Source organism: Corvus brachyrhynchos, unplaced genomic scaffold (genome assembly GCF_000691975.1).
Source record: "Corvus brachyrhynchos isolate BGI_N302 unplaced genomic scaffold, ASM69197v1 scaffold258, whole genome shotgun sequence".
Classification (NCBI taxonomy): domain Eukaryota; kingdom Metazoa; phylum Chordata; class Aves; order Passeriformes; family Corvidae; genus Corvus; species Corvus brachyrhynchos.
In genome coordinates, this window is record NW_008240122.1 from 3,250,909 (window position 1) to 3,276,439 (window position 25,531).

Sequence of the window (25,531 nt, forward strand, 5' to 3'; positions counted from 1 at the left end):
TTCAGAAGTGTGCTTTCTGTCTCAGAATCATACAGTTTAATAAAGGAGTTATTTCTTGCCATGTATAGTGTCACATAGAGTTTGGAAGATGGATGTTTCTGTCATATATTCAAATGCTAGGAAGTCAGTCTAATTAATTTGACAGATACTTGGTTAGTGCTGCAAGTATTACTGATTCATTCCGCCTAAGCTTGTGAAATCCTAGCCTCAGCTAGGTATGGGTTTTTGTCCTTTCACACCTCAGTAGTGTGACATGCACTGAGTGTTCTGAGAACACACCAGGCAATCTAGATTAAAGCCAGAGGTGTCTCCTGAGAGCTCAGACTTGTCAGAGAGTGAATGTCTGAACAGTCACTTGGCAAACCAATCAACCCTACATGCACATAAAAATGGGAGACACAAACTAATGTGGTATCTTCCCAGCTATTTAAATGTATTTGTTATTTTTAATGTATTTATTCACCAGGTGTTTTTCCAATACAATATTTGTATCTCAGAGTATTTTACATAAAGATATTAGAAAAATTCTTGGCCTCACACTTAAGTGGAAATACTGTATTACCTTGAGGATTGGATGTAAAGTTCTTTGTTATGAAGTGCCTCATCCCAAAACTATCATATAAAACTAGTTATATAATTACAGAATTTTAAGATACAAATATACTTACCTCCTTGGAGAAATCTATCTCTCTGCAAAAACTAATTTCTTCACTGAACATGAAAATAAGATACAATATTCAGGAGTTCTATGTCCATTATGTTTTCAATTTTGAGAGGCCCAGGAGAATAATTTCCAAAGATGAAAATGGCATTGCTTCTGACAAACAACTTTCATACTTCTTCCCTAGTTAAATTGACATTTTATTAAATAAAACCAAAACTTTATTAAACAAACATTTTTTTCCCCTTGTAATTCATAAACTGCTTCCAAAACAAGATTAGAACTTGACAATGAAAAGAAGGAAATGATATAAATAACTTAACTGTCTTCACTGATTTAGCATCATTTACAAGGCAAAAACAAGCTGGGTAACTTTGATACTGCTTCAAGATCCTGTTCATCAGTTGTATAGTGTATGCAAGATTAAAGTGGAGTGATGTCTTGATTCTGTCTTTACACTTATTTGGTTTGTTTCCTTTCTACAAATTCCTAAAATGATAGCAAAACAAGGCATAAGACTGAAAATAGAATTCTAGAAATGGGATTTACTAGCAGTTGTACTCCTCTGCTTATCAGCAGTGGGTAAAAAACAAAATAGCGGAGAAAAATTAGAGCACCATTGCTACGTTGTTAGTAATTGTCAGCAACAGCTGACTAAATTATATTCAGAAAGCCCTTTAAAACATGAAATACTGCTGATTATGGCTGATCTGGAGATCAGTCAGAGAAGAGGAGTGGGGAATACCAATATCAGGACTCATTCACACTCTTAGGAGAACACTGGTTTCCAAGATGAAAACAAACATGAGAAGATGAATGTGTTTTATATGTCATCACTTAATTTAATGTCATCACTTAAATTCTATCTAAAGTCCAACGATATAAGCCTTTGAGCATAATAAAATTACAAGTGTAGTATTAGGCATTGTTGGAATTGCTACTTTTTCATTGCCTGTCAATAATTCTCTCTCTTAATTTGAAGCTTAGAATTGCAATAATGGCAAGTACTGGTATAAAAGCATAGAGTACAAGGAGATTGATTGTGAACCGGGACAGTGCCCCGGGATAGTTTTGTTCAATGAACTGGATGCCTTGGGAGAAAATGCACGCAGCATTATTTGCAGTGGAACTGCTGGCTCCACCTGTCAAGAGAAAAAAACAATTTCTTTAGTAGGTAAATCACTAAAATTAACATTCAGACTCCAGTCTGTAGCTCATGCATTGAATACACCTCACCTCTCCCTGACATTATTTCCATGAAGAACCATACCCACAGCAGTATTTCTCATCACTTTGGAATAAAACCGGACAAGCCCTATGTTTCTGCAGTTAATCCATGACATACTTTTTGAGGGGAAGAATAAAGGGTCACTAGGAGCTCTCTCTTTTGTCCATGCCAAACAAAGATTTATGGCTTTTCAGACATATTATCTGGAGGGCCTCAAGAAGCAAGTTGCCCCATGTGCTAAACTTAAGAGTGTTCATATGTGTTGAGGGTTCCAAAATGCAAGAAATGGTGACTGTCTGAAGGGCACATTAAAAATGAGGTGTTTATTGGTACTAATAAATGCATGGATTAATTTTCCAACAGTTGTTGATCTTGTAATAGAGGTACAGGAGAGACTAACAGATAAAAAATATGGAGCCTTGGAGAGGAGCACAGACACCTGGCTACGAAGCCCTAAATATCTTAAGGTAGGACCAAAGCTGTAAATTTTGCCCTACTAATGCATATTAGCTACTAACCCTGGCAACCTGATTGATTCTCTTGTTTTGCTGGTTATCTTGCTCACAACCAGCAAAGCACAACCTGACAGACCCAAGCTGCTCAGTACATACCACGGAAACATGTTTGAACTGAAGCCTCTCTAGTATTGGAGGAGTTTGTTATTGTATAGTATTGGAGCTGTTTGTTACCTCTCAATACTCCCTGCACTGATGTTTGATCTTAGATTGTGCAATTTGTGTAGCAATGCTCAAAAAAAAATTTCCAGTCTGTTATAAACTTAGCTTCCAAAATGCCTCCAAAGGGGGGATAAGAGAAGAGGTGAAAAAGAGGAAGATGAAGAACTGGAAGAATGAGAAATGGTTGGAACAAAAGATTTAAATTCTGCTCTAGCTTGCTGATGTGGCATTATAGTCTTTACTAATTAGTAAGTTCTTTTTAGCAACTCAAAAGTTATCTTTATTTCATCAGGATACATGTACATAGAAGGAAAATAAGTATCAACATCTCATTAAAATTACATATAATGGACTTTTTTTTAAGAACACTTACCACATGTGAAGTTTAAGCCATAAAATTCATTGACTACAAGGACTTCACTGCTGTATCTTTGAAAGGTAAGAAAACTGAGTAGTTTAAAAGGTGTTGGCATTTCTTCAAGGGTCCTTAAAGAAACAGAGAAGTTAAGCTGGTTTTTCCTAAATACTAAGAGCCCCCAAATTAAAACAAGCTCTCATTGTACCTAACCTGTGACAGAAACAGTTCTTGTCTCTACCTGTAGGGTTTTCAAACAAAGTCCATTTTTAGGGCTAAGTGATGAGACACTGGAGGCTGTCCCTGCCTTTGGTACAGCGTCATAACATTCAGCCCGGACTTGTTTATGGACAGTCACAAAGAATTCTACGGTTGTTTGCTGTTCACATGGCAGTGATAAACTGGAAATGACAACACCCAGTATAAACCTTACTTGCCAAAATGTGTTGCTTCCAAAGTAAGAAACCACCACCCCTCACTCCATCTTCAAAATCAAATCCATTGCAGCAATAATAATAAAGCAAAAATGAAGCAAAAATAATGAGAAGAAACATTCAACAAGACTGGGCAATTTCAGCATCCAAAATACTTCAAGACTTACAATTAAACAACAACAAAAAAATTCAACAGGAAAAAACCCCAGCAACCCAAGTCTCAATGCTATTTTTAATGTCCTTCATTGCTTATGAAGATTAATCAAAAAGATTCATAATATTAATTAGTAATGTCTCTGCTGTAAAATATGGTTAGAGACCACTCTAATGCTTTTAAGTTATCATTAAGGCATTAGACTATGGTAGCAGGAGTAAATGTCACTATAAACACACATCTTCTTGAAATTAGGCAGGGACCAAATAATTAGACATGAACCTTGCTTTACTTTGTAAGTATGAGCTGAGATCTACTTTAAAGAGACAAAGCACCATCAACTTTGTGAAGATTCATATGGTTTTCTTGAGGACAACACCATCTATTGTTAGGCTTACTTCATTATCATTGGGAGGGCCTCAGGTAAGCATATCCTACTTGCTCAACATCTTCAGAATGTTATTTAACAATTACACATTTATTCTGGTATGTTCCTCAAAAAACCCAGTAATTTCAGTATTGACAAATACAAGAGGAAAACTGTTTAAACTTCACACAATTAAAATGCAAAACCATTTATTTGCATAGTAACAGAGCAAGTGGATCACAATTTTCCTGCATATTTACTACACTACTTTTTAATTTTTATATAGGTCAGTCTGCATGGGTAGAAAAAGTGACTGAAAAGTTTACTGGCTAAACTGGATAATAACACCAATAAGATAGTTGAGAGCAACTACTTTTTTAAACCAGCATTACCTGTGTTTACTGTCTGGTAAGTTCCAGCAGTTACTAAAACCTGTACTAAAAAACAGGGGTTTTTGGTAGGCCCCTTTAATGAGGACAGCATTTCACATCATAATGTCAGCACCAGTAAAAGAACTCAGATGACCTGATAGATATGAATTGTTTAGTTTTATCTTTAATGTATTTGCAAAAACTGGGGGAAATCTTCAATATCTGTGTTGATATCTAAAGGTATTAAGTGTCTGTTTTGTGTGTTTAGTACAAGGTCCAACAAGATTAGGTAGTTCTGCCTCTGAAGGAGCACAGCTGCACTTGCTTTCCATTGCTACCTGTGCTCTACTGGACTTCTGCAATACCAACTGTTCTAGAAAATTCTTCCACAGTTGGATCATTTTAACAGCAACACTGTAACAAAGATTTTTTTCCTACCTTACTAGTCCCGTTCCCACTATCACACCAGCTGAATTCAGTAGCACCACGCCACTTTGGACTACATTTGGGTCTTGAACCACGCCAAGTGTAACGAGTGTTAGTAGTTCACCAATCATGTGAGATGCTAGGACAACAGCAAAGAAAATTCCAAATCTGGAAGCATCAGGATACAACCCTGTAGTCCTGTACAAAGATGAGCAAAAGAACATTTAAAAAACATTGTTTGGGTATTAAACTTGGAAAGTGGCTTTTACTTTTGTTTCTATCTGGGTTTTTTGCAGTTACATAGCTCATTAAGTGGAGAGTTTATGCCTTAATCCTTAGTATATTGTTTGGAATCTTAACACAAAGGACATACACTTACTATCGTGATATAACTGCAGATGTATGAGGTTTTCTCCATCTAGACTGAAGAGGGTTATGCAAAGATGTAATTGTTGTAGAAACCCAGGCTGGTTCAAGACAATCAGCTTGGCTTTTCAATTCTTAAACTAACATGCTGCTTCTTGTAGAGTCTTTGCAGTGGGAGTTATTCATGTAAGTCACATATTTAAAGAACATCTTTATGCAGGTAATTAACAGATGGGATTTTGCACTTCTGATACTGTGCAAGCAAACATAAGTGTGGATATACTCAAACTAAAAACTAATTGAATTCACCACCCATGTAATTCATACCAATGCAATTTCCTCCATACTCCTACATTCTTTAATGCAACATGCTGTTCCCAGTTTTCCCCTAGCTAACCCAAGGAAAAGAGTCCTCTCAACCTGTACTAAAGATTAAAAACTTAAGAAAAGCCAGCAATTGCTTGACAAACTAAATTCAGCCTTATAGTGTATGTGACAGATGACAAAACCTTTTATTACATCGTGACACATTACTCTTTTTCCAAAATATCTCATACCAAAATTGTCTCACACTAGGTGCAGACTGCATGCTTAGCTTAGCTGACAAGCAGCAATTCAACATTTAATTTTCTTTTTTTTGTTGCTCAGTGGAAGACCCTATGTGGTTTTTTTTAATCCACCATGTTCAAATATGGTCTTAAAATAGAAGTATCAATTCTCTCACAGGGTTTTCTGTAGCATTTTTGGTAACACCAGAATAATTTATAAATAAATGGATGCACATTGACTCTTCCAGTATTAAACACTCAGCGAGCTAGAAGGCATTTAACAACCTTTAAGTACTGATTGGTGCAGAAAAAACAGCTTTCCTAAGTCCTAGTAGAAACCTATCACCTTCTCTGAGCCACTCTAATACTTTACGCAGAGGTAGGGAGACACAGACCAGTAAATCTGGGGTAGGAATAGAGCAGAAGAAAACCTAAAAAAAGAAAAAAACCCAGCTCAAAGAGAGAATATTACAGCAATAAAACAACAGCATAATGTGAAGTGTCAGAACATTTCCCAGAGGTATCTTTAGCTAGGAAAATCTGCACAGACAGAACATTTACTTGATTGCAAAAGAGGCTCTCTTTGATCTTGGCCAGACCTGCCTTGTGTCTGACCAGGTAAGAGTTTGGGTCTGCCTGACCCAACTGTCTGACCCCACAAACACAAACTCTGTGAGCAATGGCTTGTAAGAACACTTGCCAGAGGCTGTCAAAGCCTCTCAAAAAGTTAGTCCATCCAGGAAAGTTCAGTCCTGCACAGATACAACTGTCAAAATTTCATCCAGAAACTGCTTGCCCTAAGAGATCTAAGAGCATTGTGAAATCACTTTGACACATCACCGATGGCTTCCAAACAACCGCAATATTGGAAAGATAATATCTGTAAATATTATCCATTAACTGAAGCCACACTGTTTATTGTTGATTGTGTTTGAGCCAACCAAAGCACATATGGGCAAAGTCTGTGCCCACATGGATTTCCTGCTTGCTAAGAAGTGAGCGTGTCATTGAGCCTGGAAAGCTGCTTTCCAAACGGCTGCTTTCTCGGCAGCAGTCACAAACTGAAGGTGAGCACAGCACTTTGTGGGAGGAAGAGTAATTTCTGTCTGTCTGTGAAAAAAAGACTTTTCAGGGAGCCCTGCCTCAAGCAGGCAGCACTGACAGCTTGCAGAAATAAAAGCCCAGGTAGCTAAGGAGGCAAAGGTGGCTACTTTTCATACCAACACCAAACTACAAAAAAACCTGGCCATGCATGCAAGTCCTTACACCTGGAAGAGCAGGGATCTTCTTTTTTCATTTTTTAGGGGCTGAAAGTTATTGAGATTCCAAATAGAAAGAATTAAGTACATGCTGAGCACTGCCCCTCATTGCCTACTATAGACCAGAAGGAAGAAGAGAATAGTCATCTTTTTTTCCTGCCTAAGTTTTTCTAGATGGGAGTAAAATGCTATTAAAAAAGTCCCTGTGCTGAAATTCTGATTCAGTAGTCCAAGCAATTTGTGTAGTTCTACTTTATCCATTTTCCATCCATTTGACTGGAAAGTAAGAGCACTAACATGCACAGCTACAGCAGAATGCCTCCTGCACTTTTTACCAGGGTCTATCCCACCTACCATTTTTGAACAGCTCTTCAGAGAACATGCATCCAGGACACAAACCAAGCCTGCTCATCACTTGTACACATTTTACTACAGACTGCCAACTGATTGCAGCTGTCCTAGGAAAACTATTGGTGCACTAGACATCTCTCATAATTAGAAAAGAAAAAGATTGAAGGACAGAAATTTGTGCCTTTCTCTGGAGGGTATGAGAGAGGGATCCAGATCTCATCACTTCCATATGCTGTAGCTAAACTGCAATGTCCCAGAAAATAAAAGTTTTGTTACTCTCACATATCTACAAGTGACTTCCTCGGTTCTGGGGGTTTTTTTTATATTTTCTGTCTTTCTAAATGCAATGTAAAATGCCACTTCCTGCTTTCAGTGTGGCACAAGAATGGTAACTGCCCCAAGTCCATTAAAACTTCCTAAGTTACCTAGAGAACTGGTAATTTACTTACTCTGAAAGTGTTCTCAGCTCTGCTTGAAAGAGAAGGGCTAAATTTGTGTCATCTTTTCTTAGGCTTTCTGTGTTACCATCTTGAGAGACAACAGCAGGAAGTCATGCCAGGAGGCCTTTTGCTGACATGGTAACTGACATTGGTAAACAAAATGAAAATGACAATCCAAAAGATGGTCCAAATGCTTACCAGTATATAAAGGTGCTGAAAATGGCCACGCTGAGGACACTGAAAGGCAGGAAATGTACTACATAGGCTACAAGCATTTGCCATTTCTTATACAAGCCATCTTTACTTTCTTGGTCACTGATAGCACGTAGAGGTGGGACTGAATCAAATATATAAGAAATAAATTAAATTACCATTAGAGAGATCAAGACTTGTTGCTAGCAGAAATGACACGAAGCACAGAGACAACTTTGAGAATATATCAAAAACTTTCTGCCTAAACCACTCTGATTGCTTTTTCCCCCACTACAAATGCAAAGCATGCTCCCTGCAGATTGCAAACATTGGTAAGCTTAATGAAAGATGCCTAACTTAGCAGCAGGCAGGACAGCCTTCTCTTTTGGCATATACAAATTAAAGACATGAGAAAACCTCTGTCACTGGCTAATTTATTGAGGTGCTCTGATTTCAAGCTGATAACAGCAGTGTATGTTCCCTACATGAGCAAAACAGTTTTTAGGGCTGTTTTAGATAGAAACTACTGTTGCTTTCAGTATGGCACCTGTAAGAGAAAAACCCTTAAAAAAAAAACCATCACATATATACTCATATATCCAATTATGCTTAATTGCTGTCAAAGCTGTTTTGTATTTCCATCCTTTCCATAGTTTGGTTTTGAGCTCACTTAGGATGTTAACTAGACCTAGACTTTGTCTTGCCTATAAAATGATAGACACAGGCAAATCTTTTGCACAGTTTAGAATAAAGCCTTCATAGACAGGCCAGCTGTAAAAAAGAAAGGCAGGGATCAGGGCATATTCCCTTGAATTCCACTGAATTTTTTGCTTCTGTATCAACTCTGACCTTACTGAGAAGTGTGAGGATCCTTTAAATTACTATCTTCGAAAAAACGCTTTTTCTCATTTAAGACAGAGTGGTAGCAATAGCTGCTGCTGCACTTAAGACAGGACAGGAACTCACACAGGGCCACAGCATTGAGCATCCCTGTGTAGGGGGTGGCACTCACGCACTGGTAGACAAGCCCCACACGGTCCTGCACGGCTCCCTGGACCACATCATTCCTCAGTCGAAGAAGGAAAAAGGCTATAAACAAGCCAAATAACAGATTCTGGAGGAGACGCATGATGACGCCTATCTTATCTCTGGAGAAGTTTCTTGTTGTTCTCCTGATAATGAAACAAAGCAGCAACAAAAAACCTGTTAGCTACCACTGACCACATGCTGGTAGAGTATTTAGCTTTGAACAAATTTTAGACAGTGTCCACAAAGAGCTAATATATTAAAAAAGACAGGGACAAGTACAGTGGGAGATCAAAATAATCAAGGAAGTCCATCTGTACATGGAGGGGAAACCTGAAAGATTAGTGGAGAAGAAAAAAAAATTGCTTTAGAAAAGGAGGAAAAGAAGTCTTACCGTAAAAGAATCAATATTTGGTAAAAGCCACTCGGTAAGTCTTTGTTTTTGAATGGTATTGGTGGCAGCTCCTTCATACACTTTGTTTTTTCAATAGCTGCCAGTACTTTGCTAAAGATCCCCGAGTTTCTGTAGGCTGATACAATTTCCTGAACCCTACTGTAGGTTTCAAGTTCACGTTCCTTGCTTCGGGTGTCCACAGATGTCAGATCCACTGTAAAATGACAAAGTTTTTACTCTATATACACATCATTTTCCCTTCATATCTTTTTTTCCCCTTGCAACTATCTTCTTGTCTCCATTCTAAAATGGTACGGTCCATTGAAAGTATTCAAGGTTTCTTTTACTCCTCCCTTCTGTTAGATGCAGCACGAATGAACTGTACAGCTACAGGAAATCTGTGCTTTGTGACCTCTGTAGGACCCTGCAGTTCAGGTCCTGCATCTGGAAATGCGAGGCCTGAGCACTGTGCTAGTCAGACCTTTAGCATTCTCACAGCACAGAGCTGTGAAGAACAAGACAAAGCACTAGAGGATGTATGTTTATGAAGATGAAGAGATGACTTATCTGGTCACATATTTCTCAGGTTTTCAGGAAAATGCTCAGACATGGCTCCATGGCTTCCCCCTTGTCCTCTGCCTGCTCCTGCATAACTACAGAGCTTTATTTTTTGGTTAGTGTGAACTCACACTGCAGAGACACTGCTCTTCTCTACTTGAGCTGTTAATGCACTGTTGCACTGGGTTTCACCTACCTCCTTCACAGACATACTTCTCTTTTAATGTGTAGTTCGACAATGTTTAGCTGGCCAAATTTCCCTAGCAGGGTCAGCCCAAGCTGAAGGTAATAATACTGACTGCCATGGAACTCAGGAAATATAAATACTTCACAGAGTTAATGTTCCTTTCTAATAAGTCCACCTAAACATACTCCTGGCAGCAGCAATTCTTCTGTTGGCAGATGGGAAATTTGTGTGTTCTATTTTTATAACTCATACAGATGCAGTAATAGTGCTAAAACGCCTTAGAAATTTCCCTCTTCTCCAACAGCAGTGAATTAGCCAAGGTTTTGAAAACTGGATTGTTCTTCTCAAGAACATTTGTTCTTACACAATTTTATATTACTCTTCTACATCTGGTAAGATGTCTTCATCAGTTATTTATTCCTAAGGTTTCTCTCATCCTTAGATTTCAGTTTCACAATGTTCTGTTCAACTTCAAAATACAAATTCACCAAAAGAAAAGGAGGCCTCGCCCAAGATTCTTAATTTGTCCTCAAAACCTAAATTAAGCTTATGAATAGTCCCGCGGTGTTCTAAAAGCTGGAATTCAGGAGAATTGTCTTTAATGGTAAACATATCCAAAACGAAGCCTTCGCTTTTACAAATATGAACATCTGAAATGCAGAAACACTTTTTCAAACTTGGCCAGTGTGACTTACTGGAAGTCACACAGGAAATAAATGGCAACTGGGTGTTCTTTAAAAGAACTGTAACACTGACTACTAACTAGACCAAGTAGTGAATGCCTACCATGCATTAGTACTTTTCATAAACATGTGACATTTCAACAATATAACCCACACTCAATACACAGGATCTATTTTCCTCTGCTGCTGGTGTAAATGGTATCAGAATCTGTCCCTTCATTCACATCAAATCACACAAAAAAATATAAACTACCAATTTTCAAAAGACTAAATATTCTGATGATTCTTTGCTCTAAACTGTGTTTTTTCCCTTTCTTGTCACATTCAAAAGTTGACATTTGAAGAATGCAGTACTCTCTTTACCAAGCTTTTTTAAAAGTGGGTCTAAATCTCAAATCATCTATGCTTTTCAAGACTATTCAAATTCATGAAGACAAAATTATCCTCACTGTCATACCAGTATTTTCAGCTTTATCCCATTCCAGCTTCATGTCAACAACCATCCTCTCTTCTCACTGAGTTTAGAATGCCATCTAGACAATAGGAAAACACTGCCTGCTCTGAATGCAGATTTTTGGATTGGTCAAATCCCCTGGTTAGTGCTCAGCTAGTATTGCCAGAAATTTACCTACGTGTTGGATTTAAACAGAGTTATATACACGTCTGCATATCTGTACACATGTATGCACACATACAAACACATCCACATTCTCTTCAAACCTGTGCCTGCATGGATCAGGGACATGGATGTCCTGCAGCAAAACCAAGCCTCATTTCCAAGGTCTCTTGCTTACCCGATTTTTCCATCCTGAATTGGTAAAACAGCGCTCTCCAGCTTATGCCAACAGCTTGCTATCATCATCTCCAGAAGCAGCCATTCTGTTCCAGTAGTCCCCCAAACTTTCAGAAACCTCAAACTCAGAATTCCTAGAAACTGATGCCTCATCCCACACTGGTTCTACACCCTTCCTTCCAGGCAACAACTCTTTCCAGTTGCTCGGCATCACAGAGTCCATAAGAGCATGGGATTTTCCACAATTTTGGAATCAAATTAATTTTCCAACATCCAGTGCACAGCCATAAGGAAATGCCATCAGGAACCCACAGGTTTCATGAAGTTGAGATTCTTTTTTTATTGGTAGTTTACTCCTTTACTGCAAATATGGCTGTTTTATGGAGTCATTGGGAGTAACATGGGGCCAGCCCTCTCTCTGAGCTGAAAATAACTAAAAAGTTGGAGCAGAATTCAAACACATTTCCATCTCTAGAAAAACTTCAACTTGGGGAAGAAAACAAATTGTTTTACCAAAATAACTTAGACAAACTTACCATAGAAGTCAAAAGGATTTGATTGTTCAGGACAAGAATAGCCACAGTCACTAAAAAATGTGATCATTTCCATAGGGTTCCCACAGAAAACCATTTCTCCAAAGCTCATGATGGCTATTTTATCAAATAACTGTTGGGGGAAAATTAATATACTATCAGTATGTATTAAGAATCACAGAACATGCTGACTTGGAAGGAATCCATCAGGATCATGGAGCCCAACGCCTGGCCCTGCATAAGACACCCCAAGAATCACACCATGTGCCTGAGAGCATTGTCCAAAAGCTTCTTGAACTCTGTCAGACTTGGTGTTGTGGCCACTTCCCTGGGAGCCTGTTCCCAGCCACCCTCTGTGTGAACCATCTTTTTCTAATATCCAGCCTAAACCTCTCCTGTCACACTTCAGGCCATTCCCTCAGATCCTGTCACTGGTCACCACAGAGAGCAGATCAGGAGTACATTAATTCTTGAGTACATTTACTGTCTTGGTAATGGAAATGCTCTGATGGGAAAAATAGTTTTGACATACTCAAACTTCCTTACTATATTTCTCTCAAAGGAAGTTTGTCCTTTCTTTCACTCCTCTCTTTGGTGGTTATGCAAAATGACACATCTTTAAGCTCTAGCGGTTCTCAAAACTGTCAATAACAGCAGCATACAGAGGTAATTCATACAAAGAAATGTGGCCTTCTGACTTCACTTTAATGCACCTTCACTTACTGACTGACCTCCTTCGGTGCTTAATAGCCCCAGTCTGTAAAACCCCCAAATTGTTGGCAAGATTATCCTGAAGTGCTTGAGGACTTTAACAGCACTGCTCTTCAGGTGAACACCTGCCAGGGCAAAGTTCCCACCAGCTATGATCAGTCCATGTTCTCAAGACACCAGGGCTGCTTTCAGTCCAGAAAAGCACTGTTGCTCCCCTCTGGCTCCACAATCATTTGCATTCCATTCAGCCAGCCAGGGAAGAGGAGTTTTGCATTTGTGTGGCAGGTGATGGATGTGTCAGAAGAGCAAAGTGAGAAACAGTAATGTGAAGGGGAGAAATGCTCTTCCCAGCGCAAACCCTGCAAGGCAGGACTGCCCCACCACATGACCAAGGTATATCCACATGCCTTGTCATGGCTTCTCCCAGTGGTTTTGGTTTGGGTAGTTGCATAACACAAGGGTTAGGCACACAGTCAGAGTCCATACTATTTTCACAGGGCAATGTGTGTCCCAAAGTGCCCTGTGACTGGCACAAGGCCAGAGCTGCAAAGTTCAAGAGAAGCCTCTAATTATGCAAAGGGAAGGCAAAGAAGAAGCTATACTGGATCTTGTACTTCCATACTGAAAAGAACCTAGGTACTAAAAGATCTGGTAGAAAAGCCAATAGTGAGTAGGCATCACATACCCTGAAAAGTTCTGAGCGAGGCTGGTGAATTGTAAGAATCACAATCCTGTCTCTGTGTGCAAGCTCTGAGAGAAGCAAGACAAGCTGGTTTGCAGTCAGGCAGTCCAGCCCTGTCGTTGGCTCATCAAGTAGCATGACCTCTGTCAAATGACAAGGAATAGCTTTAAGATTCAGGTAAATGAGGAGCAAATGGCATAGCCTCTGCCTTTAAAGCTAATTTGGCAAATAATAAGAAATTATTTTACAGGTGAAGTTCCACACGTAAAGCAGAGTATGCACAGATATTGCCATGACGTGATCTTTCAGTTTTAGATAGCTTCAGTCGTTCAGTTTCAATGACTAGGAACAAGGACATTAAAAAATACTGCAGAGCAGAATACTTCTTTTTCTAAATTCAGGTGAAATCTGAAAATTACCAAAATAGATTTGATGCATACATCTGCTTCTAAGAATAATAATGATAAATTTCAGCATGTACATAACTGTAAATGTAAGTGACAAAATTAGCTAGAAGTTATATATTCTGAATTAAATTTATATATACACAGAGAATTTGTCATGAACAAACCAAGAATTGTTAAAATTGATTGAAGATTGAAGCAGAAGAAGTTACTGCATTTTCTTCATTATTTTATTGCACATGAAAAGGAAAAACTTATAATCAAATCCATTAATTTTTTATAGATGAGACATAGCACAGAAGAGGGCAGTCCAACCTTTATCAGGGTGCAAAAGGGGAAGAGACTTTTCACCATAATTTTATCTACGTAATTACTACTGTGTTTACTATAGAGTTTAGTGACATTCTGAGCAGTAACCACACCCCAGGAGTCCCCAGCAGCAGTGATGTACCTCACTGTGCTATTTAAGCTCCTTCCTGCCTAATAAGCAGTTGTAGCACATCCACATGGCTACAAGGACTCCAGCATCCAATAAATATGTGCTGTACATTCACTCCATGAGATTCTGCCACCTTTAAGAAACTCTCTCAAAAGTGACAAATTTTTTCTCATGGATAATCCTTCTATAGCTATTCAGCTTTGATTTCCTTTCATTGGAATTTTTTTGGCTCTGGAACATACAAGGCACTCACACATACATAGCTCAATGGCAGCTACTCCACTACAAGGCTCAGTGCTTGCACATGTATGGCTCTAACGTACTCAAAAATGATAAATTAATGGGCCACAACCAGTATTTGGGAAGAGTGAACCCAGAAAGGGTTAAAATGGAAAAATCCAAGTTTAAACCTATGTTCAGTCCCTAAGATTTTTAAATTGTCTGCCTTCCAAGATCAACTAACAGATCAATGGCAGACCTCAATTACTGCTTATTTTTTTTCTGTCATCACCAGACTGGCTTCTGCTGAATTAAAGAATGCAAATGCTTTTGTATTTTAAAGAGGTTTACGGAGGTCTGTGGTAGGAGCACAAAGTGACACAGCCTTGTTTTATTTTGGAAATCCATGCAATGGTACTTACTGGGATCTTGTAAAAGCTGGGCTGCAACTGATACGCGACGCCTCTCACCCCCAGAAATTCCTACGATGTTACGGCTTCCAATTATTTTGTCAGCAATGTGGCTGAGACTCAGCTCAGCCATAACTGCATCTACCTGAAAAATAATTACAATTACAAAAGACTAAACACAGTCCAACCCAGCCTGTGTGCAATGGTAAAAAACAGGGGAAAAACCCCCATAATTTTACGTTATAGCTTTACAAATACCCTGCCTGCATCTATTCTAGTGGGAAGGTATCTGGCCTAATTTCTATTTTATTATTTCTAATATATTCTTTTTTTAATTTCATTTTCATGTATTCTGACATGAGTAAATTTTAGCTTCACTTGACATTTAGAGATGAAGAGTTCAGAGGTGGGACTAGAAGTTAAGGTATGAAGCATAATGTGCTGCTCTGGCTTCCAAAATTGGGGAGCAGGAGGGCACATAAATTCTGGGAAACTACAAAGTACTGAGTGGAAGATTGGTGAAGAGAGAAAGCAAGATCCTCTGGCCAGGAATATCCAATTTTACTTTCAACAGAATTCAAAAAGAGTCCTTTAAATAAATCTGAAACACACCTATTTTATCAAGAAAATAGCTTGTAGAGGGCTTATTAGACCAGCGCTTTCTTGAGCTGCTGTGGTTAGTGAGAGATGTCCTACAGGAGACAGAGTGGTGTCAAAATCAGTTCTGCTGTCCATGAGACTTGCCAGCACACATGGCCCTAAATTCCCCAGAGAACTGTCTTTCCCCTCTGAGTTAGGGGAACTGACCTCAATACCAAGAGCAGCATCTCCTGCAGCAGTAACTGCTTCAGCTTCAGGTGGAAGGGTTTTGTCCCAGCATAATGGTGATGCCCTGGGGCACCAGCACAAACCCCTTGAAGAGGTGGGACCACCAGAGAGCTTGTGTCCTACTCCTCACCAGGAGGATCTCTCCCCCCTTGCAAAACCTCATAAACATAAAAAACAGCCATGGATGGAAAGTGCTGCTGGTGAAAACATTACATGACATCTTGTCTGCCTTTCTGGTGGAAGACTGTAAAATACAGACCTTCTTTTTGATGGAGTTGTTGGAGCATTTCGTAAGAGTTAGTAAAGCCGTGTAGGTCAAAGACTCCTGTATGGTGAGAAAGCTTAACAAAATGTCACTCTGAAAAACAAGTGAAGAGGAAGAAGCAGTTAGTCCTGTAGTAATTAAAACTTTGTTCCTGTTCATGCAAGCTTAATTCATTCATATTAACTGGTTTGTCCCAAACTTACTAGTAAACTCACATTCACATTGCACTACTCCATTACACTAGCAACTTTTTTTACACAAAAGGAAGCACAAAAAAATAAATATAGAAATCAACCTGTGGCACGTAAGAGAAGCAATCTCTGAACTGTTCCCTCTTCAGTTGACGGCCATTCACATACACTTCACCACAGAAGCTGTCTTTATGTCCCAGTCTTCCTGATATTGCATCCAGAAGTGTTGTTTTCCCAGATCCTTTCAAACAGAGGAAATTAATCATGTGACAAGATGAATTTTACGATTCCAAGAGAGGTAGCCTGACTTGGATGGACACATATAAAAAGCAGAAAGTTGGGGTTTTTTCTCAATAACTTTAAAATAATAGGCCCTGAAAATGTAGCTAATTAAGGGAAAGTAAATGGGAAAATTAGAATGCAAATTAGCATTTAATTAATACAAATTCACACTTTGCAGTGAAACATTTGAGTTTTGAAGTAACCATGTCTGTTATTGAAGTTATAATTGTTAGTTAGATGACAGAAGACTCAACTCTGAAAACCACGCACCACTTTTACAAAGCAGAAGCTAAAATCAGCCATAATTTCATTATTTAAAACACAGACCTCAGTCACATTCATGTCACGGTGGAGGTCACCAGTATTAACTCTGACCTTATTTCTGTTTAAGTACTGGAACAACTTACCAGAATTTCCTAAAATCCCCATGATCTGGCCACTCTCTATGTGAAATGAAACATCCTTAAGTATTTGCCGGGTCCATTTTTTACAATATAAAGAAAAGTTCCACCATGGGCCAACGTGCTCTCTTGGGAAACAAACATCAATTAAAAAAATAGAGAGAGAATACGTAAAAATTTTGCACAAAGCAAGTGAATGGTTTATAGCTACTTGTATGTGGGATGGGAGCTGCAAGGATTTTAAAATATGGAAAAATAAAAATAAAAGTTTTTTCCCCCTTAGCCTTTCCCCTCCTCAGGCTTTAACTTTGGCATTTTCTGTAAGATAAAACAAGGTCTGAGCACATTTTTCAGAATGATTGCTAAGAGGCTTTCGGGCTACACCAAAGGCCAAACGTGAACTGTGGATTTGCTGATGATGTTTGCCAGCCATTAATCCACCTGTTCCTTTCCTTAAGAGCCTCGTGTTATCCCTCTAGCACCAGTAAGAAAGGCAGTGGGAAAAGGCACAATGTTCGGAAATCTCCTCTAAAGCACGTCCTTCAGAGACGTGGGAAGGAGATCCGGGGAGCCTCCGCAGGGCTCTGCCCTGAGGTGCAGGGCCTGGCGCCATGAAGGGGCCTGGCACCATCGCTCCCGCCATGCTGGGCTGCAGCCGAACCCACAGCCCGCGGTGCCAGCCCGCTCCCGCAGCCCCTGCCGTCGGAGCGGGGATCCTCCACCCCGCCCTCCCAGCCCTACCTGATGGTGTAGGAGACACCCTGGACGCTGATGCTGTCGGGGACCTGCCCCACAGCCTTCCCCTCGCCAGTGTGCCCGATGCTGCTGCTCTTCTCCAGGGTGGGAGACACTCTGCCCGACATCCTCGGGTGCTGGGGCTCCGCAGCTCCCCTGCGTCCCTCACGCTGCTGGCCGGGTGCCTGCCACTGCCACTGCCACTGCCACCGCCACCACCACCATGCCTTCCCCGGCACCGCGCAGGGGCAGCTCCCGCTGTCCCGGATCAGAGCAGGTCGCTGCCCTCGGCGCTTGCCACCTCAAAGAAAACAGAGGGGCTCCCTGTTCTTTCTTTTTCCGGAGAACAACTGATCGGTGATTAGCTGAAGCCGCTATCTGATGTACCTTTAGCCTGAGCTATCACTGTCCCAGAGGAGGGGAGTATTTCCCTGTCCACGAGGTCATGCCAGCTGCAGAGACGCAGCTCGCCAGGAGAAATGGTGCTGCGGTGAGGGTGCCTGGAAAGGACTGCGTTCCAAACCAAGAGGAGAAGGATTTCCACAGCTTTCACAGAGAAGATAGTCAAACCACTGCAGGGAGCAAGACCTTCCACCACCATGAAGGAAACCACTGAAAATGTCTCTCTGGACGACGCCAGCTGGAGCCAGGTGATGTGCGAGGGCTTGGCTGGGGGTGAGAGCTGCGTGGGGTGGGGAGGGACCCGAGGGGTTCAGCTGTCCCGCAGCTACAGCGTTGGCCAGGAGCTGGGAGAGGCAGGCAGCCATCCTGCCCTCCGGGCTGTCACAGTGAGCCCTGAGCTCCTCCCGCTCTGAAACGGGGAGCAGAAAGCATCCACACCCCCCAGCAGACCACTCTGGGCATGAGGCTGGTGCCATGCAAGCCGTGCTCAGGTGGTACGATGGTGAATCCTGAGAGAGGATCTCCAAGGGTGTGGATGGAGGAGAAAGCCCCTGAGCATGGCCTGGACTGGCTTTCCCAGGATATGCCTTCAGACTGGATCCCCACATTTGCTGAGGAGCACCTGTTTTTAAAAATCAGGTTCAGCATAAGGAAGGGCACAGAGTGCTTTGGCAGCAGGGGTAGTTTGGAGGGTTTTCCTGTGGCTCTTCAGGCTGCTTGGTGTGATATTGCTTTCTGCTGTATATCTAGACTGAAAAAATTAATCAGCCTTGTTTGTTGAGAGGGCAGGAGGTGCACACAAAGATCATGGTCATCCCCTGCCAAAGATACCACAGGCATGGATAGGGTCTGGTACAAAGGGAACAGGTACGTTTGCTTTGGCTAGCATATGAGTCTGACAAGTAGGAAAAGCACAGGGTTGTGGGAGATATATGGCTGGCTGGAAGAAAAGCTGCAGGCATGCACACAGAGCTAAACCCAAAGCCAGAAAGCTGCCTCAGCAAGGACTTTGTAATTGCAGCTGTATGCAAGAGGTTAACCAAGCCAAGTAGACTCTTGTTATTTTAACTGAAGAGGAGAAAGAGACTGCACTAGTGGCTGCACACCTATTTGTTCATAAAGCCTCCAAGTTGAGGAGTCCGTGTGGAATTCAATAATGGACATAATTCCAGTGAACCTTAATTTGTAGCTGCCATAATTCATCAATTACAATATGCACCATTTTGATTCAGTAGACTAATACTGCTGAAGTAGTACATCTTTTTTCCTCAAAAAAAAAAAGAGTCCAATATCTTTGTAGTGGCATGACATTTACCTCCATTTTGAAAGTTTTCCCTTTTAAACTGAAAGCAACTAGAAAAGCACAACACAGCATGTTTGACTATCACACATGTCACTAGAACAAAGTACGTTTCCCACTGATTAACAGATAACTGATAACTCATTTCAACCCTTCAGACTTTTGCACTACAGTAACTCATCAATAATCCTGTTACATCCCATAAATGTATTTCCCTTTGCGCTTCATCTTTTCTAAACTCGGACTTTAGCAGCACTTTAGTTATTGTAATTAACTGTTGTAATCCACGTAAACAACTTTTTCAGACCAAGACCCAGGATACTATTTTTCACTCTGAAGAAGATAACAGTCTATATTTCACATACAGTGGAAAATCAAATGTTCTGGAGGTCAAGGAACTCAACTACCAGGTAAAAATTGTCATTTATACACCTCCCTTCAGCAGGAAGCATATCCAGCAACGCCTGTTTCTATACCCAAGCCATTCTAAAAGATAGATAAAGTTGAAAAAGTTAACACAACTGTTGCACAGTCGGTTTGTGAGCAGAATCACACTCTTGGCTGCAATATTGACAGCAGACTAATCCCTGTATTGTAAATACATCCAGTAAAGTTAAGGGATAAGACAGGAAGAGAGATCTGTTTCCAGGCTCTGGTTTGTTTCAGTCTTGAGCAAAATTATTCCTCTGAGGGCTGGAGCTGAGGGACTTTCTGTTCAGCTGGGGAGGAAAGCAGCCCTTGCTGGCAAGAATGAGTATGTGGAAGGGGATAAAGAGATGACGACTAACAAGGAGGATTGCAAGGAACCAGTGAAATTTTTCATCTCCTTCTCACCATGGCATCTGAGTAAGATTTCACAATTTTCAGTTACACGGAATTTCAAATTATATTTAAAGCTTGAAACATTTAAAATTTACAATAGCAATAAATTACCAAAGTAACAAAGGACAGAGGTAGCTTTAGTGATTAACAGAACAAGAAGCAAGTCATGAAAACCATAGGTGGCTGCAAAATAACTTCCTTCTATGCATTTCTGAAGATGAACAATAATATTTTAATATACACTTTGCTTGTAACTTTGTAACTTTTAATGTATTTGTTGCTAAATAATTTATTGCTTGAATCGAAAGGACTTCTTTCTTTCTTTGTTAGGTTAACACAGCATCCCAGATTCCCTGGTATGAGAACCTCGCTCAGATGAAAATGCCATGGACATGGAAATCGGATCCCCGTTCCCACGTGTCAATAATCCAAAATCTGAATCTAAAAGTTCGAAGTGGTCAGATGCTAGCAATCATAGGAAGCACTGGTAAAAGCAACCACATTTCATTATATGACCAGCTCTCAGATAAAATGTACACAATCAAGAGCAGCACTCTGCAGTCACAATCTAGTTGGGACAAAAACTATTGGCTCTGTAACTAAAATACATTTTTAAAGTGACAGGATGAATGAGGAAACAAAGAAAGATACTAGGCGGGGAAAAAAGTAAATTATTTTCAAACCTGATTTTGTTATGGCCTGTACACATTTGCTCTTTGTTTCCTGAGGTGTAGTGGGGTATTGTTACGAGTGTGGCTTTGCAGCCCTAGATCTGCTGGACATGAATCAGTTTCATGGCTCAGATTCAGAACAGGCCAACTGCAGACCATACTTAGACAGCAAACAAATGAGGCCAGACCCCATAAGAAAGATCAGTGCCAACTTGCATAGCCATAAGCAGGAATTCCTTTTGGACTGAAACAATTCTAATAGGATAAAATATTGCATTTGCATTAATTAATAGAAACTTACAGAGAAGAAGATAGTTCCTCTTCTGTCTGGGGTTACTGCTTTATTACACCAGGGTTTGTCTTCTTTCTTCCATTTTCTGGTGGGCCTGGTCAAGGGGGACAAGAAGTAGAAATAGGATTTGTTAAACTGAAGTAGAAAGTACCATACTTGGGAGGTAAAAACCTGCATGCTCTGTCTCCACTAGAATCTCACATCAGGTTGGCTCAGTGATTCAGTGAAGATGCTCTCTCTCTCTCAAAGGCAAGGCATATTTGCCAAAGAAGTTCTAACTTTATTTCTAAAAAAAGTGTTTTCTTCCCTATTGCCATGGGAATTTTGCCTTAGCACATATCCATAATGTAAGTGAAGCTGTACTTTAGAAATTCTCCTGATAATAAAAGGAAAACCTTTGTGATGAAATAACATACTGAGTTATAGATATAGCATCTTTGTAAGGTAACATACACTGAGCACAAACCCCTTTCAGCAAACTAGTCAAACTATTTTCAAAAGCTGTTTATCATCTATTTCATCAAATGCCTTAGTAAAATGGATTAAACTGTTGATGGGTTTCACATTGTCAATGGCAATCAATATGTCACTCTTAAACAGAGCAATACGTGGTTTACAGATGGATGGGTTTCTTTTTTAAGATGTATGTATTAAGAAGCAAGTCTGGAGTTAATCTTTCAACAGGGAGACTAGAAATAAATGACATCTAATCATAAGAGAGTTCTGTGTGTTTACATACAGAATCATACAACAAAACGGAGAAATTCATTTGCTGTTTAACTCCAAATCAGGTTTTGTTTTCATTGTTTTACTTTTCTTACCTCTGGGTATGAGCCAGCTTTTCTTAATTATTTAAATGACTTTTTGTCTTATTTAAGTCATAATAATTTTTATTTCAATCATGATTAGGGTTCTTATTGTCTGTATAATCATTCAATGCCTAAGTCATTCAGCTGATGCAGCTGCTGTTTCTGAATTCACAAATCCCTCCAACAAAGAAAGCTCTTGCTGAACATTTGAGTGTCAGCCCTTCAGCCAGGGCAGGACACCACCTTTCACCTCTGTTTCAAAATTGAAAGAGTTTACCAAAGAGGTAAGAGACACTTCTTGTGTTTATGAAGCCATCCTCAATGCCCAACTACCCAATTCTGCTGAGCAATGACAAGGGTTGAAATCACAGACTCCATTCCAGAGGAGAGAGATTTCCTGAACAGGAGCTTATAGTCACTATTTTCTTTGAAGATGATCCTGTCTCTTTGACTTTGGGAAAACTTCAGAATGGGTTGGTGAAGAATATTTTTTTCCTTAACTTCTCTGTCTGTGACAAGATCACTTTTCAAAACCATCCCTTGGAAATTAATTTTCAATTGTTATTTTTCTAGCTGGTGGAAAGACATCCTTGCTTGACGTGATAACCTGCCGGGATCATGGAGGCAAAATCAAGTCTGGCCAAATCATGATCAACAACAAACCCAGCACTCCCCAGCTCGTTAGGAAATGCATCGCACACGTGCGGCAGGATGACCGGCTGCTCCCCCACCTGACTGTCAGAGAAACACTATTGTTCGTTGCCAAACTGCGCCTTCCAAAGTTTTTTTCAGACTCACAAAGGAAAAAAAGGGTAATTAAGCTGTTGGAAAAAAATAAAGTTGTCAAAAATGTGTCTGACAGGAATTATCCAAGAGATCCTCTGTGTTTGGAGTCAGAACAGCTAATCTGGCATTTTTTTAATGTAGATTATGAATTATAAACCTTTTTCATCTTTCAAGATAGAAACCAGCAATTGTTCCAAAGCTCAAAAAAAATGACAATCTAGAGAAAGCATTACAGAGGGTGAAAGACTAACTAAATTTTTGATTGCTGAGTCTTTTTTAATGTTATCTCTAAAATCAAGATTTGTTTTCAAGTGTCTCTAGCACTGAAATATCCAGATGAATTTTAACCAAATTAATCCTATTTTCAGTTTTATGTCTGCACAGATGTGCAAATGAACTCTTGCTTGACGCCTGTCACCCTTGGATCCCCGCAGGTGGAAGATGTGATAGCAGAGCTCCGCCTGCGGCAGTGCGCCAACACCAGGGTGGGGAACGAGTACCTGCGGGGCGTCTCCGGGGGAGAGAGGCGCAGGGTGAGCATCGGCGTGCAGCTGCTCTGGAACCCGGGTGAGCAGAACCCACACCTTCCTGGGGCCCACCACACACCACTCGGGCATAACAGGGCACTGCATGAAGATGGAAGCTTTCAGGGAAGAGCCACACACTCAGTTGCCCCTGGGGCAGCTTCAGGAGTTCATACTCGGGACACTTAACAGGCCTTATAGCACGCTCTGCCAGAGGCTGCCTCTCCACAGCAGTCAGTGACTGGCTGCTGGTCCATTTGCTTCTACTGAAATCAGTGCTGATCACAGATAATACTGTAATTATTACAGGAATAATTCTGTAAACAGAGTGTTTCAGCAGTTGACACACTTTTGCTTCAGTCACCTTTGCCAATGGAAAAGTGGAGGCAGACGAAGGCAGAGCTCCACAGGAGCCTTCACCCATCACTCTCTAAAAACCACCACCACAAAGATAACTCAAGGTTGCCTGAAGTTGCTCTTATTTGTGCATATCAGTATAAGAGTTTGGATTTTATCTGACCACATGCCACAAGTTACTTTGGAAGGCTGCTGACCTATTTTAACCTGGAGATTGTTTTCCTTTTCTCTGACCCAGCCCCCATTTACATGTCCAGTATTAACAGTAAAGGTGTTTTTCTTGACTGTATAGTCAGTCATTGCAGTCTTGTGCAACTCACTGACATGGCTGGTTCATGTTGCAGGTAAACTAGAAACTTCCACTACCTTCAGTAGAAGCAAAACATGAGGCTACATCCACAGCTGATTTTGCAGGATGGAATCCCCTCTCTGATCTTATATATATCAAAAGCACTGCTAACCTTGACTGAGCCTCTTGTCGAACAAGATTTCGCATCAGTTTTTTCACTAGGAAATGGATTTGAAAACTTTTTGCTTGTATAAAGTTATATTTTTGTAGTTATGGGGAAAACAGAAGATTTTTGCTTTTGTAAGAAGTGATGCTCTGGAATAGATGTGCTGAAGTAAAAAAAAAATTATGTTTTCTTTAAAAATAATGAGTGAAATTTCATGCACTAGCACCATTTCACATAGAATATACTTTCCAAACCAAACATGCTGCTTTCCACAGCTAATACTGTCTTTGGCAGGAATACTCATACTTGATGAGCCCACATCTGGACTGGACAGTTTTACTGCACATAACCTTGTGATAACATTGTCCAGACTGGCCAGAGGAAACAGATTGGTTCTTCTTTCACTTCATCAGCCCCGGTCAGATATCTTCCAGCTGTTTGATCTGGTTCTTCTGATGACTTCTGGACTCACTGCCTACTGTGGAACAGCTAAGGACATGGTCCAGTATTTCACAGAACTAGGCTATCCCTGCCCAAGGTACAGCAATCCTGCGGATTTCTATGGTCAGTATCAAGTACTGTCATAAAAAATGTCATAAAACCATTTGCTTTCATAAGTGTCTAGCTAACACTGATTTTTATTAACCATAACTGTCTTAGGGATTCCTTAGGACTAACTCAAATCAATATTGCAGCACGTTCAGTTTTTAATAGGATCCTTATTTGTCAGTACAGGAAATGCAACAAAAACAAGATGTAGAGACAAAGTTAATTTTAAAAAACGCTCCTTCTAAGCCTGCCAGATCCAGTAACTGGTCCACATATTTAGCATAATTATCCTCATGTCTTATCTGGTTGAAACTTCTTCTGTGGGAAAGACACAGGTAAACTGAACAACTGCTTTCTGTAGACAGTTCTCTGATTTCTCAGTTAAGAAAATGTAGAGGCTAGTTTCCCTAGTCACAGACAAACCTGGAACAAGTAATAGGAAAGAGGAGTGCTGCCCTACAGAGCACACTGGAAGGGAGAAAAAGCTAATCCAAATCAGCAATCTTTTTACTCCTCCAAGAAAGTTTACGTGGTTTCAAATCCATTCATCTTCTGGTTTTTGCAACGTGGAAAGGGAATCTGCCCCTGTTAATCTGATAGCAGAAATCTCTTAACAGAGGCTGGCTCAATTCCAGCCCTTAGGTCTTTGCACTCAAGTTGGCCAGGCATCAGACAACCATAATGCTCTGGAGTAACCTCTTCAGCTGTGCCTGTGTGGCAGGCAGTGCCAGCTGTTGCAGGGATAAACAGAAGTTAACCTTGGTGTCAAGCCCCACAAAAAGACCTTTGTCACCATCAAGGTTCAGAGCAGTCCTCAGCCAAGCACAGCCTTGGGGAAGGCTTGCAGCACCCCTGTATGGGAATGGAGAATGAGAGGCAGTCCTGGGAAAACCTGTAGCTACAGCCCTTGGTTACAGAGACAAACCCCTGCGACATGGAGGTGGGGAGGGCAGAGAGGCAGGTGGAAGATCATTGAATGGTATGCACAGTCAGT

General features: G+C 40.5%; 2 protein-coding genes across 2 annotated transcripts in view; one reads left to right on the forward strand and one right to left on the reverse strand.

Moving 5' to 3' along the window:
* Positions 1-1,478: 1,478 nt before the first annotated feature.
* On the reverse strand, positions 1,479-17,895 carry ABCG5 (ATP binding cassette subfamily G member 5). The gene is made up of 13 exons (XM_008641709.2): positions 17,577-17,895; positions 16,842-16,963; positions 16,257-16,393; positions 15,956-16,054; positions 14,881-15,013; positions 13,400-13,539; positions 12,007-12,136; positions 9,250-9,463; positions 8,796-9,001; positions 7,836-7,974; positions 4,686-4,871; positions 2,940-3,052; positions 1,479-1,803 (listed from the first exon to the last, which is right to left on the reverse strand). Exons 1-13 carry the CDS (start codon positions 17,696-17,698, stop codon positions 1,607-1,609), a joined length of 1,938 nt encoding a protein of 645 aa, XP_008639931.1. The 5' UTR covers positions 17,699-17,895; the 3' UTR covers positions 1,479-1,606.
* A 120-nt stretch (positions 17,896-18,015) lies between these two features.
* Positions 18,016-25,531, forward strand: part of ABCG8 (ATP binding cassette subfamily G member 8) — a 12,978-nt gene continuing 5,462 nt past the window's right edge. The window contains 8 exon segments of the mRNA XM_008641708.2: positions 18,016-18,033; positions 18,036-18,165; positions 18,168-18,220; positions 19,578-19,682; positions 20,425-20,581; positions 22,440-22,678; positions 23,087-23,219; positions 24,283-24,552. Coding sequence (XP_008639930.1) covers positions 18,016-18,033; positions 18,036-18,165; positions 18,168-18,220; positions 19,578-19,682; positions 20,425-20,581; positions 22,440-22,678; positions 23,087-23,219; positions 24,283-24,552 — 1,105 coding nt within the window.